At 50.0% G+C, this 18,493-nt stretch overlaps 2 protein-coding genes across 2 annotated transcripts in view; one reads left to right on the forward strand and one right to left on the reverse strand.

The window, feature by feature from the left end:
• Kiaa0930 (KIAA0930 ortholog) overlaps positions 1-18,493 on the forward strand; it is a 43,884-nt gene that overhangs the window by 11,815 nt on the left and 13,576 nt on the right. The window lies entirely within an intron of this gene.
• On the reverse strand, positions 13,700-15,113 carry LOC114699193 (serine/threonine-protein phosphatase 2A regulatory subunit B'' subunit gamma-like). The gene has a single exon (XM_037197475.1). The coding sequence runs from the start codon at positions 14,305-14,307 to the stop codon at positions 13,819-13,821; it is 489 nt and encodes a 162-aa protein (XP_037053370.1). The 5' UTR covers positions 14,308-15,113; the 3' UTR covers positions 13,700-13,818.

The raw sequence follows: 18,493 nt of genomic DNA on the forward strand, positions 1-18,493 counted from the left end.
CGTGGCTCAGACTCCCACAGTAGCTGTAGGCAGGAACCTACATTTCCTGGATTTGGAGCTGTGGCCTGTCCATTCTCACATTTCGACATGTCTGCATCAGAGGGTGCCCTTTGGTGCCCTGTTCTTTCCCCGGTGGCCCTGTCCTGAGTTGGCACTAAGGAAGCACCCAGCCCCTGGGTTTCAGAAGGTGGGTAGTTGCAGAAGTGAGAACAGAGGAGAGACCTGAAAGAGAATGGTGATGGAGTGCGCCGTTCCAGGAGGAGGAAGTCGAGTGAGGGATGAGGCGCCTGCAAGAAGGATCACCTGGCCGTGGGAAAGGAGTGTTTGGGTTTGCTTTGCTCCCAAAGGGGCCTGGATGACTGCGAAGCTAGGGGAAGACCCAGGGCTGGTTAGCACTTTGGGGTCTGCCCAGGTCTGGAGGTGCAGAGTCCTGTTTTGTGTGATGGTTCTTTATCTGAGCACATGGGAAAAGCTTAGCACACTTGGGCCTGCAGAACCTGCAGCAAGCTGGTGCTGGGCTCACTGTAGACGAGATGCAGCTACGTGGATGGAGCCAGGGTGCCTGGATCCTGGCCGGAGCCTGGCACAGAGAGCAGGGTGAAGAAATGAATGAACAGCGAGGCCCAGGTTCCCAGCCTGGGTGCTGACCTCTGAACTAGTCAGGGGGTGGCTGAAGAGGGTGGGCTCTGGGCGTCTGAGGTTCTGTGACTCACCTCCTGCCCGGCAGAGCATGAGTGGAAGCCAGAGGAGGGGACTAGTGACGCTCAGTGGAAAAATAACCTGCAGCCTAGGGAGGTGGAGGTGCTGGCTGGGGGGGATCTCAGGAGGCTCACAGCTCCCTTTGGGTCAGGGCACCCTGTAAAGTGTTACGGAAATGAACAGTTTTCCGTGTGGAAATGAAAGCCACCGTAGTGGTGAACCCAGAGGTGGGGGTTTGCACCTGGAGACCCCTCAGTTGATGAGATGTGCCAAGGAGCATCACAGTGGTCTGGAGGCAGGCCGTGGGTGGTGATGTGGCAGGTGCCGGGCTCTGCCGGTCACGTGGGTGATTCTGTGGCATTGCTGCTGCGGAGGGAGCATAAAGGATGGCTTTGTGGGAACTAGAGTCCTGCGGGCCGCCCCAGAGGAAGCTGGCACTCTCCCTGGCAAGGGGGAGGCTACAGAGGGCCAGCATCTACCGTGACCTTCCCAGGCAGCCTGGATGTCAGCCCCTGGTTTCCTGACTGCGAAGTGGGTTCTGAGGATTTTCGATGTGTGCTTGCCGATGGTGGTTTGTGTGTGTGTGTGTGTGTGTGTGTGTGTGTGTGTGTGTAAATTTGCCTTAGTGTCTCTGAGTGTACACCATATGTTCATGTGCCTGACATCATTTGCTGGCTGCCTACAGTGACCTCTGTCCCGCAAGGTGCAAGGCCCCTCGCTGGTAGGAAGTGAGAAATCACCGTGACGAGGCTGGAAAGGGCTGAAGGTGTGCCTTGCAGGCAGATGCATGTGGGCAGTGGTCTGACCCTGCCACAAAGCAGCAGTGGCGTGCCTGACTGGTGACGCAGGCCTTGTGCCTCAGTTTCCCATCACGTGAATGAAGATCAGATCAGAGTGGGCACTCAGAAGGAATCCAGCCCCAGGGTACAGATAGCTCTTCATGTGTCTAGAAAGGTGCAGCCAGTCAGAGGCAGCCTGGTGTGGGAGTGCGTGTGCAGATGGACCCCAGGAGCCGCTGTCACAGGGCTGCTGTCACAGGGAGTAGATACTACTGCTGAAGGACATGTGGCCTCTGCGGAGATATCTGGTCAGGGAACTGGGTCAAGGCTGGCTACTGCATTTGAGAAATGCAGGGCAGATCTGGGGTGCTGTCTGGAGAGCTTAGCTCATGTGGTGAGGGAGCCTGGACTTCCTGAAGAAGAGACCAGACCAGCTCAGCCTGATTTGAACCATCCACATCGCCCACACCCCTCACTTCCCTTGGGATGGCTCACATGGGACCCGAATGACCAGTTCTTCATCCAGGGCCTCATCAGGGCAGCCTGGCCTCCTAGGACAAGCTTCTTTGTGCTTTGTGTCCCAGGGAAGGAGGGCCCTCAGCACCCAGGCACAAGATGATAAAAGGCCTATTGAGGCCACAGAAGCCTATTCATCCTGCCCAGAGGACCAAGGGCCACACTTGGACTCTTGTCAAAGAAAATTGACCTCTCGGCCTCTGCTGTTGGCAGGTATCCAGAAGCCAGCAGAACCCGCTGCTGATCAGGTGTGTGCTCTCGGGAGGACCTTGTCCATGTAGCCCGTGGCTGGGTCAGGACCAGGAGCTAGCATGCACACGCCACAGCAGAGAGACACCATCCCAGTGCCCCCACCCCTTGCCAGACTGTTCAGAGGCTTATCCTTGGAGGGGAATCACTGACGCCAGCCAGCGTGCTCCTGAGGTCGGCCCCTCCAGCTCCACCTCCTCACTAGGCTGGGCTACTGGGCTTTTCCTGTGCTCCCTCGGCCCAGGCTTCCCTGCAGTGGCCTTGAATGCTGCTCCCAGCAGCTCTACGCCCTTACCTTATAGTTTCCACTGAGCCCCAGCTGAACTCCCTTCACTGGGAGCTGCTGGCAGTTGGGCCAGGGTGCATACCCTCATGTCCAGCCCTTGCTCCTTGCCTGGCTCTGAGCGCCATCTGCCAACAGCCTGGATAGTAGGCACCTGGGATGCTGGGTTCACAGTCCAGTTGGGGCCAGCTGTGCTCCTGGGTAGCCTCTCCTTGCGGCAGCAACCCTGCCTGTTTAAAACAAAATAACACACACACACACACACACACACACACACACACACACCAAAAAACAAAAACAAAAACAAAAAAACCTGCTGATGGAATTGTGAGATGTGAGGGAAGTTTAGCATGGTGCCTGGCATTCAGGAAGCCTTAGTGTGTTTATAAAGCTGTGACAGAAAACTGGGAAACAGGAAGGAACCACAGCTCCACCACTCCAGAGGCTCGCTGGACATTTGGATACTTCCTTTCAGTCTTCGTAGGCATTTAAAAGCAAAACAAACAAAAACCTGTTCTTATAAGTATTTATATATGTTCGCTTTCTGTGTTCTGGCTCCTTCTCTTGATGGAAGTAATTTTCTAGTAGTTAAGTTGTAAGTTGTATTAAATTCTGGCATTTGCTGGCTATAGTTGCTAAAAATGTCTTGGTTCCTTTTTATTTCTGGTGTGTGTGTGTGTGTGTGTGTGTGTGTGTGTGTCTGTGTGTGTGTGGTGTTGTGTGGAAACTTAAGGTTGACACTGGGTGTCTTCCTCAGTTACCCCCCACATTATTTTTTGAGACAGGGTCTCTCCCTGAATCTCCGGCTTGCTGATTTGGCCAGACTAACTGGCTGGCTAGCAAGCCCTGGAGATCAGCCTGTCTCACATCCCTGTGCTGGGACCCCATGTGCACACTGCCACCACATCTGGCTTTTTATGTGGGTTCTGGGGAGTTGCCAGCTTTTGTGGCAAGCACTTCACCGAGCCATCTCCAGATGTTTCGGTTCCTTTTGTTTGTTTTTTTGAGTTAGGGAGTCTCACTGTGTAGCCAAGGCTGGCCTCCAATTCCCTGTTCTTCTGCCTCAGTCTCCTGAGTGTTGGGTTCATATGTGGACATCATATCCAGCTATTTTTTTTGTTATTTTTTTTCAGTAGATCAACTTAAGATATAAAATTCAAAATGTATAAGACAATTCTTAATGAAAAACCCAGTTGGTAGAGTAGTGGGCTCAGCACTCACAAAGCCCTGGGTTTGATCCCCAACACCTCCCTCTCCCAAAAGTCACAATTTTTAAGGGCCATCAAGATGGCTCAGTGCATAAGAATGTTTGCTACCAAGCTTGGCAAGCTGAGTTCACTCCCTAGAGCCCACGCAGTAGGAGAGAATTGGCTCTCAGAAGTTGTCCTCTGACCTCCACACATGTGCTGTGGCATGTCGCCCCCTCCCCTCCCCCCCCCCCCGCAAATTTAAAAAAAACAAACTAAGCCTTTTGTATTAGCTGCTTTTTTTTCGTTGCTATGACAAAATACCAGAAAGAAACAAAACAACGTAAGGGGTTGAGTTTATGGTTTAATAGGAGTTATAATTGCTCATGGCGGGAAGACTTGTGGCAGGGGTGCGAGGTCGCTGGGGACAAGTTCTGACTCTCAGCTAGCTCTCTCCTTTCCCCACTTCTATCCAGTCCAGTCCCTAGTCTACTTGCTCTAGGAATCCACCTAGCTCTGCCTCTTAAGTCCACACCAACATTGCCTAGGATAGTTTACATGGGGATGAATTTGGGTCCTCACGCTAGTATAGGTACTCTATCTACTGAGCATCTGCCAGGTCCCCATTGAGTATCTAAGCCATCTCCCAGGCCCCCATTGAGTAAGGCATCTCCCAGGCCCCCATTGAGTATCTAAGCCATCTCCCAGGACCCCATTGAGTAAGCCATCTCCCAGGCCCCATTGAGTATCTAAGCCATTTCCCAGGCCCCCACTGAGTATCTAAGCCATCTCCCAGGCCCCACTGAGTATCTAAGCCATCTCCCAGGCCCCACTGAGTATCTAAGCCATTTCCCAGGCCCCCACTGAGTATCTAAGTCATCTCCCAGGCCCCCATTGAGTATCTAAGCCATCTCCCAGGTCCCCATTGAGTATCTAAGCCATCTCCCAGGCCCCCATTGAGTATATAAGCCATCTCCCAGACCCCCATTGAGTAAGCCATCTCCCAGGCCCCCACTGAGTATCTAAGCCATCTCCCAGGCCCCCATTGAGTAAGCCATCTCCCAGGCCCCATTGAGTATCTAAGCCATCTCCCAGATCCCCATTGAGTATCTAAGCCATCTCCCAGGCCCCCACTGAGTATCTAAGCCATCTCCCAGATCCCCATTGAGTATCTAAGCCATCTCCCAGGCTCCCATTGAGTAAGCTATTTCCCAGGCCCCCATTGAGTAAGCCATCTCCCAGACCCCCATTGAGTATCTAAGTCATCTCCCAGGCCCCCATTGGGTATCTAAGTCATCTCCCAGGCCCCCATTGAGTATCTAAGTCATCTCCCAGACCCCCATTGAGTAAGCCATCTCCCAGGCCCCCACTGAGTATCTAAGCCATCTCCTAGATCCCCATTGAGTATCTAAGCCATCTCCCAGGCTCCCATTGAGTAAGCTATTTCCCAGGCCCCCATTGAGTAAGCCATCTCCCAGACCCCCATTGAGTATCTAAGTCATCTCCCAGGCCCCCATTGGGTATCTAAGTCATCTCCCAGGCCCCCATTGAGTATCTAAGTCATCTCCCAGACCCCCATTGAGTAAGCCATCTCCCAGGCCCCCACTGAGTATCTAAGCCATCTCCCAGACCCCCATTGAATATCCACCAACCAACTTGATTTTATTAATTATCTTATTCATCTCATTCATTCATTCAACTTATAAGTTTTTATTGTTTCCATACACCAGACACCGTTGTAGGAATTCACTGTATGGTAATGAACAAAGTTACCAAAGACAGGCAAGACTGAGGGCTTTGGGGAACTGACGTTCTGGACGACTTTGTTAAAGCATGTCCCGGGCTCAGAATAAATTATTCCTTTTGAGGCAACAGCTGTGTTTTGTAAATAAGTAAGTAAGTAAGTAAGTAAGTAAATAAATAAATAAATTCTCTTTGATAGTGATAATGCATGGGGTAGAAAATGCTGGCAGGGTGGGGCTTGCAGGTTGTGTGTGTGTGTGTGTGTGTGTGTGTGTGTGTGTGTGTGTCAACTTCAGTCATCATCCTCAGCAACACTGCTCACCTCCTATGACACAGGGTCCCTCGCTAGCTCAGAGCTCCCCAGTTAGACTGGCTACCAGTGAACCCCAGGGGTCCTCCAGATGCTGCTCTCCAACATGAGGCAAGCACTTTACTAATCCAGATGCTGCTCTCCAACATGAGGCAAGCACTTTACTAACTGATCTGTCTCCACATTCTGGGGCTTGCAATTTAAAACTGGCCAGGCTGGCCTCGAACTCACAGAGATCCGCCTGCCTCTGCCTCCTGAGTGCTGGGATTAAAGGCGTGCGCCAGCACCGCCCGGCTAAAATTGATTTTTAAGAATATTTGTTTTATATGTCTGGTTGTTTTTCCCTGCATGAATATGTGCACTGTGTGCATGTCTGGTCTTGTGGAGTTCAGAAGAGAGCATTGGATGCCCTGGAACTGGAGTGACAGATGGTCTGTGAGCCCATGTGGGTGCTGGGAACCAAACCCGAGTCCTCTGCAAGAGCAGCCAGTGCTCTCAACTGCTGAGCCTCTCTCCAGCCCTGGGCTTGCAGTTCTCACGGGGACCTGGAGCTGGGAGCACGGATAGAGAGGTCTGACAGTTCGGTAGGGGAGGAAGATTGTCGGCAGAAACACTCGTCTGCAGATCGGCAGCTGTGCAGGGAAGTGATAACTGGGCATTTCCACTGGAGACAGTCTGCCTGGTGTCCCGTGGGTCCTAGAGGATGATGGGCTTGGGGGTTGTGTTTAAAGGCGGGGTGGGGGGGGAAGTCTTGAATATGTTAGGATTCTACATCCGAGTAACAAAAACACACGTCCTACTTACATTTTGTCGCTGACCAGAAGAAATGTAGAGAAGGAAGGGGCGTGTTTTAGCTTATAGGGCCTTCCTTGCTGAGGGAAGTCAGTGTGGCGGGAACCATGGAGGAGCCGTACAAGAACCAGGTGCCCAGGGAATGGTGCTGCTCACAAAGAGCCGGGCCCTCCTCCATAATTAGCATTCAAGACAGACATGTCCACAGGCCTGTCTGAGCTGAGAAATCCCTCAAAGGAGACTCCTTTCTGGGGTAACTCTAGAATGTCAACCTGTTGACAGTTAAGGCTAAGGAGGAGACATACCAGAGGAGCTCAGACAAGGGTAATACATTGGCTGACCATCTGTGGGAGGGTGGAAACCCAAGCCCCAGAACACAAACACCCACTATGGGCTCCCAGGGCAGCCCCCTCTCTGCAGCCCCCTTTGCTGCTCCCCCCTGCAGCCCCCCTCTGCAGCCCCCCTCTGCAGCCCCCCTCTGCAGCTCCCTCTGCAGCCCCCTCTGCAGCTCCCTCTGTAGCCCCCTCTGCGGCCCCCTCTGTAGCCCCCCTCTGCAGCCCCCCTCTGCAGCTCCCTCTGCAGCCCCCTCTGCAGCTCCCCTCTGCAGCTCCCTCTGCAGCCCTCCTCTGCGGCCCCCTCCGCAGCCCCACTGCAGCCCCCTCTGCAGCCCCCTCCTCAGCCCCCTCTGTAGCCCCCTCCTCAGCCCCCCTCTGCAGCCCCCTCCTCAGCCCCCTCTGCAGCCCCCTCCTCAGCCCCCTCTGCAGCTCCCCTCTGTAGCCCCCCTCTGCAGCCCCCTCCTCAGCCCCCCTCTGCAGCTCCCCTCTGCAGCCCTCCTCTGCAGCTCCCCTCTGCAGCCCCCTCTGCAGCCCCCTCTGCAGCTCCCCTCTGCAGCCCTCCTCTGCAGCTCCCTCTGCAGCCCCTCTACAGCCCCCTCTGCAGCCCCCTCTGCAGCCCCCTCCACGGCTCCCCTCTGCACCGTTGCTGGCATTTTCTTGTATGTGATGGGGTCTCCAGCAGCTGCAGTCTCAGTCTGTAGCACTGCAGGGCAGGGGATGGTTTGGGCTGCTGTGATGTGAGGGTTGAGTTTTTTAAAAAGTGTGTTACAGGCTGGAGAGATGGCTGAGCCATTAGAGGCTAGGCTCAACACCAAAAGTATGAAAAGAAGTGTTTTGCATTTATGTTTTGTGTCTATATGTGTGACATATGTGTCATGTCACGTGTGGAGATCAGAGTACAACTTGTGGGAGTCAGTTCTCTCCCTCTACCACGTGGGTTTTCATAATGGAACTCAGGTCCTCAGGCTTAGTGGCACACCTTCACTCACTGACACTTAAATGACCCTGGGTTTTATTCTTTCCTTCCTTTCTTTCTTTCGTACAGTGTTCTGCCTGCATGTACATCTGCAGGCCAGAAGAGGGCACCAGATCTCATTATAGGGGGTTGTGAGCCACCATGTGGTTGCTGAGACTTGAACTCAGGACCTCTGGAAGAGCAGCTAGTGTTCTTAACCCCTGGGCCATCTCTCCAGCTCCCCTGTTTGTTATTTTAAGACAGAGCTTCACTCTCCAGCCCTGGAACTTACCATGTTGTCCAGGCTGGTCTCAAACTCATAGTGATTCTCTTCCCTCAGCCTCCCAAGTGCTGGGATCGCGGCTGTATAGCACCGTGCCTGTCTGGGATTTAGTTTTATAGTCTGTTGTTAGATCTGGTTGGACTCCCATGGGATTCTTCTGATTATTTCTAGCTGCACTGACTTTTTGAAAACGTGTGTGTGCATACATGCATGTTTTGTGTGTGCTGTGTGTGAGTGTGAGTGAGTGTGTATGTATGTTGCGTGCACATGTGTTCTTGCATGTGTGTCGTACATGTTCCTGTGGCTGTGTGTACATGTGTGTACTTGGGTGTATATTCATGTGGGGATCTGAGACTGATATTAAATATTTTCCTCAACTGCTTTCCACCTTACTCACTTTAAAAGGTTTATTATTTTTAATTATGTGTATGTCTGTGTTGGTGTGGATATGTGCATGTGAGTGCAGATGTGGAGGCCAGAAGAGGACTCTGAATCTCCTGGATCCAGCTGGCAGTTGTGAGCAGTCATGTGGGTGCTGGGGACTGAACCTGGGTCATCCAAGAGCAGCCAGTGCTCTTAACCGTGGAGCCTTCTCTCCAGACACAAGGGCCCTACTTTTTAAAATCTAGAATGGGAGTTGAACTTGGCCTCCCAGCATCTATGATCATGTCTTATTTCTCTCTGGAACTATAAATAGATGTGAATACATTGGTAAGCCTAATGTTATTCTTGCACTGCTAATTACATCTTGCTTAGCCAGTAACATGTTCTTAGTGGATTTCTGGATCCTGTGTAGTACTACAGCCAAGATTTGTTGTTGCTGTTTTGAGTCAGGGCTTTATGTAGTGTTGGCTGGTCCTGAATTCGGCATGTAGCTGAGGACAACCTTGAACTTCTGATCCTCCTGCCCATGTGCTGGGATTCTGGCCACTAGCTGCCACACCTGGTCTGCATTTAAGATTTTCATGTTGATCCCTATGTGATTTTACTGAGTGTGTGTGCCTGGGTATGTTGTCTTGGAGTCAGCTGTCTACCTCATAAAAAGAATGTGCAAGTTTCATGGGCTCTAGTAACGTGTGAGAAGCCGGAGTTACCTGCCAGCTGATAGCATTGCCCTCCTGGGGGCATGCCAAGTCGCTAATACATAGCAGTCCCTGACCTAGCAGGTTAACTAGGTGCCTATGCAATGCCTCAATCATCTTGTGTGGTCTTCTCCATGGCAATGGCGGGAGCAGCCATTCTTAATCTTGCCGATGGGGAAACTGAGAGGTTGGGTCACTTATCCAAACAGGCAGCAGGCAGGAGCGTGGACCAAGTCGATTATAACTGGTTCCACAGAGGCTTCTCCTACTCCACACTGGGATGGACGGTGCATGACAAGCCTCATAAGATAGCACATTCCCTTCCTTTTCGGTAAGTCACCTCTGTGGAAGGTAGTTGGAATCTGTAAAATGGGCCCTCTGCAGGGAAGGGGACCCACAGACCCTGGCCCATGGAGCATCCTACCCACCTTTCTGTTACGTTACTTGAAGCTCTGGGTACTGTAGAGCTCAGTGGCTGCTGTGGTCACTCACCCAGTAGCAGGGAGGGCAGAGCTGTTCTTGGAGGCTCAGAGGGTATGGGGGCCGGGGCAGCTGTTCAGACCACATGACCTCAGAGACTCCTTAGGTTCATGATTTATCAGCTAGAAGAATCCTGGCTCCGCCCGTGTCTCTATGTGGGATGTTGGAAAAAGCAAGTTCTTTTTGAGGGGCTGGATGTGAGTCGCAGCTCTCCGGTCTGCCACCAGTTTCTAAGGCCTCGTGTTGGGAAAAAAAAGGCAGGTTTAGGGCTGGGAGTGTGGCTCGGTTGGTAGAGTGTTTATGTCGTGTGCATGAAGCCCTAAGTTTGATTCCCAGCACTGCATAAACCTGGTGTGGTGGTCTATGCCTGTCATGCCTGCACCTGTGAGGCAGAGGGAGTTCAAGGCCATGCCCATTCTCAGTTCATAGCAAAGTGAAGGTCAGCCTAAGACACTGTCTCAGTAAAAATAAAGAGATGGGCGGTGGTGGCGCACGCCTTTAATCCTATCACTCGGGAGGCAGAGGCAGGCGGATCTCTGTGAGTTCAAGGCCAGCCTGGTCTACACAGCAAGTTTCAGGTCAGCCAGGGCTGCGTAGAGAGACCCCCATCTCACCCCCCTCATTGTGTGTGTGTGTGTGTGTAAGACTGACCTTCACGCTATGCTGCTGTTGTCCTCCTAAGGTGGACAGGGGGTCTGAAAGGCAGTAGGTAACAGTGCTTTATGAACTGCAGAACGTGGCCGGCCACACACTCATCCTTACCCTCCTCAGCCTAGTACGGTGAGCTAGGACTTTCATCCATCACTTCTCCATTATGATGCATGGCGAGGGTGGCGAACCTGCTGCCACAGAGACAGAGAACATAAGGGTTCAGAGAGGCCCAGGCCTGGTGCTCACCCCACTGCGTACCCTCTCCACCTGTCAAGGACCCGTCAGTTCAGGAGAATCAGAAATTGCTGGACAGGGAAGGCAAATGGTCCACACCCTATTTGGAGCTGGCCATTACGTTATAATATTTTTATGCCTTCCCAGTGAGAAATCACTCCAAGCACTCAGAGATAAATAAAGGAAAAACTCTTTAATAATAGCATGCAACCCGTTCTGGCTAATGTACAAAAGGGAACCGGCCCTGAATGAAATCCAGGCCCCAAGTTCATGGCCCCAAGTTACACTTTGAGCAGTTACACGTGTTCCACAGAGACAGAGCTCCAAGGTTTGGTTGTCGGGACAAACGGGAAGACTTACAATGTAGAAATACTTACTGCCGTAGTTATCCCGAGACGGACCAAGGCTGCTTTTTCTGGGCTGGTACCAGGGTCGTCCTTCCGCCTGGCAGAATTATGCTCTTTCCCGTATGAGGCACAGGGCTTAATGGGTCAGCCTGGGTCGTCTTCTCTAAACTGCCTGGCAGAGGCATGCTCCTTTAGCTAGATTTTACTCTTGTGTAACTTAGTATTTCCTAAGCAGGTTTCCTGCTCCATCCTTCATAGCCTCAGCTTATTACCTCCATTTCCTCCTCCAACCAGAGTCAGTTTTTACCCAGTCATTCATGTGAGAGTCTGTTGCTTGCTGTCCCCACATCACCGCTCTCATGATTAATGATAGACATTGCAAAGTGGTGAAGACTGCATCACCTGACAAAGAGGTCTCCCGCTGAGACTGAACAAGGCGACAGACACTCAGCTTTTGTTTTTTCGGTCCTCAGACAGTAAACAGCAGAACTGTCTGGCAGAATGCCGGTCTCCACAGCATCACAGACAGATCTCAGAATCCCCTGGAAGGTCGCAGAAGTCAGGCTTCACGGGGCTACGTTCTATGTTTGGGCATGAATGCATCTGATTGATATCAGTCAGCTACACCTTAAATAAAATGCCTTAGACAGAAGTCATCATAAGGCAGTCGATTGCTTGCTGACAGTGTGGCCAGAGTTCCTCGCTTGTCGCCTGCCGCTCTAGTTCCCCTGGAGCAGTGGGTCAGTTTTCACTGGTTTCCCACCCAGCAAGGACAACTGACCCACGGTCGGTCGCTGCCCCTCAGGACCCTAACGTGAGAGGGAGGAGCCCGGCGGCTGAGAGCTGTCCGTGGTGCTGCCGCCCGGGTGAGTGGCTGGGCTTCAGGCCGTCTGCTGCCCTGGGACTTGGGCTCCCTGGACGCATTGGGCTTACGGTGGTGGTAAACCTGCAGCCCCTGTCAGCCGAGTGGCTGGAGGTCAGGAACAGACAGGGTTCAGGAGACTAGAAAGGTCTGTGCTAGACTGGCAGCTCCCAGGCTTATGACCCAGGGATTTCTTCCTGGGCGGGCCTGGGGAAGAGAAGGAAGAAGGGCCAACAAGAGTTCAGTTGCCTCTTGTGTGTTCACTACACAGATACTGTACCACTGGACCAAAGGATGCTGGGGGGGGGGGGGGCTGTGATCCATTGGCTTCACCCCAGCTGGCCAGAGAGGCGTGCAGAGCAGTGCATCCAAGTTCCTCACTCGCTCCACGTGATGGAGTATCAGACTATCAAGGCGTTTCGCTCTGGCTCCACTACCCCAGACCTCACCATGGTTCTGGGGAGGTGTGGAGTTCCTGGAGCAGTCTGGGTGGGGAGCAGTTGGGACCAAGATCCACATTGTAGGGTTTCAAAGCTGCATTACTCGGTGTCCCCAAGAGTTAGAAATTCTATGCCAGATCCGCCCTGCCCAGCTTCCGGACATGAAGCACATCTCTGTGTCTGTCTTTTCCTCCCTGTGAAGAGGGATCTCTCCCTCCCCCTGCATGCTCTCTAGGCCTGTGACCCAAGCCATAGATTTAGGGCAAAAAATAGTTTGTGGAGAAGGGAGCCAGGAAGGGAGGCTGGCCAGGCACCTGTGAAAGGCAGCTGTTCCCGCTGTTCCCTGTGGTTTGTGGCGCCGTCAGTGGGACTACAACTGAGTTTTGCCTTTTTACTCAGGACTGTGTGACCCACATTCCTGTGTCTGTATGTGGTCTTCACAGCCTTTTAGGAGGCAATGTGACCAAGGGTGTGGCTTAGTACAATCGAGGCCCTTGGTTTCGTTCCTAGCACTTTAACTAAATTAATAATCAAATAGTCAACAGACACTTGGTTTAGTACACATACCGTGATTTGTCTAATTATTGGCAAATGGCAATACTTGCAGAATCCTCCTCACCTTCGGAAAGTTGTTGGATTATTTGCTCTCGTTAGCAGCACAGAACACAGTGTGTTTATTTATTTATTTATTTTTAGTATAAGGAATTAGTAATTCTCTAAAAAAACGTTTAATAAAAGGTACAGTTTTGTAAATGTAACTTGATAATGGTTAATAAAATTAGACAAAATTTCATACTTGTGATTTTAATGAAAACAAAATATTTGCTTGAATACTTTTTTTTTTGAAGCACCATCTTAACAAAAAAGAACTGGGTGGGGGGATGACAGTGGGTCCAGTGGCTGCATGCGACCTTGACACCCTGACTTTGAGCTCTGGAATCCCCGTGGGGAAAGGAGAGACTTGACTCCAATCCACTGACCTCCATGTGTGCTCTGGTGTTCACACATAGGACATAAATGAAATCGTAAAAAAGGCATGGTGGCACTCACCTTTAAACTCAGCACTTGGGAGGTAGAGACGATGGCTCTCTCTGAGTTCAAGGTTCAAGGCCAATCTAGTCCACAAAGCAAATTCCAGGTCAGTCAGGGCTGCATAGTGGACCATGTCTAAAAAAAGTCACATCTAAAGCTTTTGAATCCAGAAATGCAGGGGTTTGCTCTAATGATACTCTAATGGAAAAGTCCTTGATATTCATGAAGAACAAATACTGTAATCCTATATGAATACCAGAAATAGTCCATAAACTCAACAACGACCTACAGCAAACCTTTCTGTTTCTGAGCTAAATGGAACTAGAACTTACCACTTCATTTAAAAAAAAAAAGAAAAGAAAAGAAAAGAAAAGAAAAGCAGTTGGTCCTAGTACTTGGAAAGCGTTCCCATTGCAACCAAAACTCTAGTAAGCAAGCTGTTTGCTGTGTCGTACAGGCATGTGATGAGTTTTATTTAGAATGTTTCTAAGGATTCTGCGGCAAAGGTTTTGCATGCAGCATTCAGGCATCTTTAGGAAGGTGGTCTAGTCTCCAGAGCTCATGTGTCATCGAGATCTGACGAGTTCTCATTGTCATTTGCAACAAGGGCTTCTCTGTTCTCGTAAGTCCAGAAGCCATTCAGATCAATTAGAATGGTAGTGACTGTGTCTCCTTGATTACTGTTGATTAAATCCTGAAGCGAGATTTTCAGAGGATCCTGTGGTTTTACCATGTCAAAGATTTCATCCTTGACATCTTGAAATGAAACAGGATCCTGTCCATGGATTTTCATTAGTTCTTGAATGGCCCTAAAGAAATAATTGAGGGAGAAGACATTCAGATATCCCTTGTTCTCAATGTCCAGCAGTTTGAAAATATACTGCAGAGCTGCAGGCTCCTTTCTGTTTTCTAAGGCAAGAACAAAGTCCAGGTAGGTCTTATAGTCCATTTCTCCATCGTAAGTGAGACACTCCTGGAAAACACGGTCTAAGAAGACATTGGTCATGGTTGCCGTTCCGTAGCGGGAGAGTTCTTCTTTACTGAGCATGCCATTGTGATCTTTATCAAGATTCAAATACTGACCATAGACCCTCAGGGCGGAAGGAGCAGAAAACCAATTTGTTTCTTGACTCTCTTTGGACAGTTCTTCATCCCTTAGCTCCAGTAAATCATCTAGGAAGCTGCATGCTAAAATATCTTGAATTTTGATTTTCCCTGTTCTTAGAGGATCCAAAAAGAAGAAGAACTTCCTAACTGCTGTGCAAACATAAAAAGAGTAAAAGGATTTTTCCAACCCATCTAACTGTGGCAAAGTGGGGATAAGTTCCAGGATGTAATTTTCTAAGTCTGATTCCCGAAGGTACCCTTGTCCGGCAACATCATATAAACTGAGTCCTATTCTTGTTTGATGTAGCCAAACTTTTCACATGACGTAGTTAAAGAACTGCATGATGGAAATTCTCCCATAGGAATCTGTATGGAGGAGTTTGGCAAAGACTTTTGCAGTAAAAAATTGCTTGCACTTTGGTCCAGCCTTGTCTCCAACCTTCACAAAGTTTTCATAATTGATCATTGCTTCCTCTCCAATCATAGGTGGTATCTGGTGCTTATCCAGCAAAAACCATAAGTTCTGTAATTCTTCATTATCTAAGAGTTCTCTGCTTTTCCTCTGTAGAAAGACAGCTCTAGATTCCTCTCTTAATTTCTGTAGTAAGACTTCATCTTCTGCAGGCAACCTGTAATAAAACCGGGGAATGGTCTTATAGAATTCATTTGTGTTTTTTCTACCTCCTTTCCATTCTGAGTAGTACTTGGTAAATAAATCCATTTCTTCATCTTTTAATTCTTGTTCACTTTTTTCCCCATGGTCCTGTTTTTCTTTTTGGTGGTGAGTCTAGCTTTTAATGGCTGAGACCTCTCTCTCGCCCGGTTCTGTTTTTCTTTAGCCCGTTCGTTTCAGCTGCCTGGGTGTCTTTGGATCCTTGTTGGGTGACGTCAGGCGCCGGCGGAGCACGTCTTTCCAGTCCATGGCCGACTTCCCTATTTATTTATTTTTATTTATTATGTATACAGTGTTCTGTTTGCATATATCCCTGCAGGCCAGAAGAGGGAGCCAGATCTCATTACAGATGGTTGTGAGCCACCATGTGGGTGCTGGGAATTGAACTCAGGACCTCTGGAAGAACAGCCAGTGTTCTTAACCTCTGAGCCATCTCTCCAGCCCCATGTTTATTCTTGTTACTTTTTGTTTTGCTTTGTTATACTTTTTTAAGGTTTACACATTTTTATTTTGCATGTATGAGTGTTCTGCCTCCAAGTAAGTGTACCCATATGTGTGTGGTGCCCAGGGAAGCCAGACTCCCCCACAAAGGGTGCTGGATCCCTGGAATGGAGTTACAGAAATGGTTGTGAGCCACTGTGTGGGTGCTGGGAACTGAATCCAGGTCCTCTGCAAGAGCAGCCAGTGCTTTTAACTGCTGATCCTTCTCTCAATTCCCACTACTTATTTTTTAAGACAAACACTCCTTGGCTGTTTGTTTGTTTGTTTTGAGGTAAGGTCTCTTACAGGTCTGATGACCTTCAACTCTGGAGTTCTGGGTTACAGGTGTGCACCGTCACATCTGGCTTTTGCTTTTTATGCCTTTATTTTTTCTCTTTTTTTTTTTCTGAAATGCCCTGTGAATTCAATCACACAGGATTTAGTCTTGTGAACCTGACTTGTGAATGTGATCACTCTGATGACTCCACGGCACTATGGAGAGTTGTCGGCCACTGGCCAGTTCGCCTGGGTTTCTTGTGTCTACTTTCTTGGTTTCCGCTTTGGGGCTCTTAGAAAAAAAACCCTGTGAACATGTGTGTGCTAACCTGTCTTTGGATGCACACCTTATTCTCTGGTTGGCTGTAGCAGGACTGGGTTATGACAGCTTTATAAGAATCCGAACAAGGCAAATTTGCTCCTTTGAAAATACCACTCAGGGTACTGGAGAGGGGCTTCAGCCGTTAAGAGCACTGGCCGCTCTGGCAGAGGACCTGGGTTCCCAGAACCCAACATAGTGGCTCACAACTGGCCATAGCTCTAGTCCCAGGGGATCTGATGTTCACTCTGGCTTCTCTAGACATCAGGCACACGTGTGGCGCCCAGACATACATGCAGGTAGAACATCCTTACACGTAGAATAAAATAAAAAAATAAAATAAAAATTCCACTTAGGCCAGGCACGCTGGCTCACGTCTCTAATCCCAGCCCTTGAGAAGCTGAGATAGGAGAATTCCTGATTAAACCGACAAGTAGGGCAGCGAGATGGCTTAGCGGAAGTCTGCTGGCCTGAGTTTGACCCCTCCACCCCCCACCCGAGAGCCCTCCTGGTGAAAGAGAAGAGCAGACTCGTACAAGTTATCCTCCACATACACCACAGCATGGTGCATACGTGCCCATATACACGCACACAAATAAATAGATGATAGAAAAGGATGCGTAATGACGAAAAATAGAAAAACATTTGTTCAATGTGACCACATTGGGAAGAGGAACGGAAAAAGAGGCCCAGGGATCCCAGAATCATGAAGGTTAGGTTTAAAGATCTGTTTTATTATTTTCAATTATGTTGTGTGTATATGGGGGGGGGGGTTGTTGTGCCCATGAGTGCAGGTACCGGCAGAGGCCAGAAGAGGGCGTTGGGTCCCCTGAGCTGGAGTTACCGGTGATTGTTAGCTGACTCACGTGGGTTCTGGGAACCAAACCCCAGTCCTCTGTCCAGTGTTGGAGTATGTGGACCATGTGGACCTGCCTGGCCCCTGACAGCTCCTTTCCTGACTGAACAGGGCTTCCCCACCTTCTGCTCCTTGTGCCCTGGAACTGCCAGCATCCAGGATTGGCTCCTTTTCAGTAAATTGTTGAGCACAGGTTTTCCAAGGCCTGAGTGTGGCCATCAGATAGATCAGTCTCCAGCTCTGGAAACTTGGACACATCCTTTAGCCTCTTCTGTGAAATGAGTTGGGGACAATTGAGTGACAGTGAGCGTTTACTGTTTACAGTCTACACAGTTCTTTGCCTAACTAATTTGTAGCTGAGGTCATTATCATTGTTTTGTTAATATTGTTAATTGCCTGAATGCTCTAGAAGCCACTGCCAGGTGACCTTTTGTGGTCCTGGGGATGGAACTCTGACCTTGCCCATGCTCAGCTAGGGCTTAATCACAGAGTTGCACCCTAGTCCCACAGGTGACTTGTATTCAAGAGCAGAAGAGCTCTTTCGAGGAAGGAAGGGCAGTCCTTTCCTCTGTGACTGACATTTGTAAACTGCCTGGCTGTGACATGGGTTGGACTGAGTCATGCCAGAGACGCTTCTGCCTCATCTTACTGTATGTGCATAGTTGGACATCGCCTGGTGCAGAAGGGTGGCAGGGGGGCTGGAGAGATGGCTCAGAGGTTAAGAGCACCGACTGCTCTTCCAGAGGTCCTGAGTTCAATTCCCAGCAACCACATGGTGGCTCACAACCATCTGCAATGAGATCTGGCACCCTCTTCTGTATACATAATAAATAAATAAATCTTTAAAAAAAAAAAAAGGTGGCAGGGATGTCCGATGCCAGTGGATGTTCCCACCTCGTGCCTGTGAGCCTGCCCCCTCTTCACTTGAGGCTGACAAGGTGTGCTGACCCCTCCCACTGCCCATGTGTTGGGCCAGGCAGGATTGGCTGGACCACACATTGCTGTCTGTCGAGGGCGGAGGGGAAGGGCTGCCTTTGAGTCCCGGTTCTGTGATGTGCCTGGCATCTTCTCCTTGCCAGAAGCCCCTGGTCTGGCCACTGACTATCTGAGGATGGTGAAGGGTGTCATACAGTGTAGACCTTCCCAGAAGTAAGTAAGGCACTAGAGCTGGGTCTCCATGGTTTAGGGAAATGGGGAAAGAAAGAAACTCAGGTTTAACATGGTGAGCAGCACAGGGTGACAATTTGTTGATCCATCTAGAGAGAGGAAGCCCGAATTTCCTGACCTGCTCTTTGCCAGGCACTGGCCATTCATCCTCACGTAGCCGAAAGGAGCCTGTGGCTCAGCAGCCTAGCCACCTGTCCCCTGTCACATAAAGTGGCAGCACTGAAGAGGAAAGCCAGATTTTTCTTACCGAAACTTGGGGGGGGGGGTCGGTTTCTTCTATCTTGTACAGGAAATGATTTCTCATTTATTATGCAGAAATACCCTTTTGTAATAGAAAAAAAAGCTGAAGGGATAAT

This window comes from Peromyscus leucopus, chromosome 20 (assembly GCF_004664715.2).
Source record: "Peromyscus leucopus breed LL Stock chromosome 20, UCI_PerLeu_2.1, whole genome shotgun sequence".
Classification (NCBI taxonomy): domain Eukaryota; kingdom Metazoa; phylum Chordata; class Mammalia; order Rodentia; family Cricetidae; genus Peromyscus; species Peromyscus leucopus.

Coding starts and splice junctions, on each gene's coding strand:
- LOC114699193 (XM_037197475.1), bottom strand. CDS start 14,307: ATGCTCAGTAAAGAAGAACTCTCCCGCTACGGAACGGCAACCATGACC.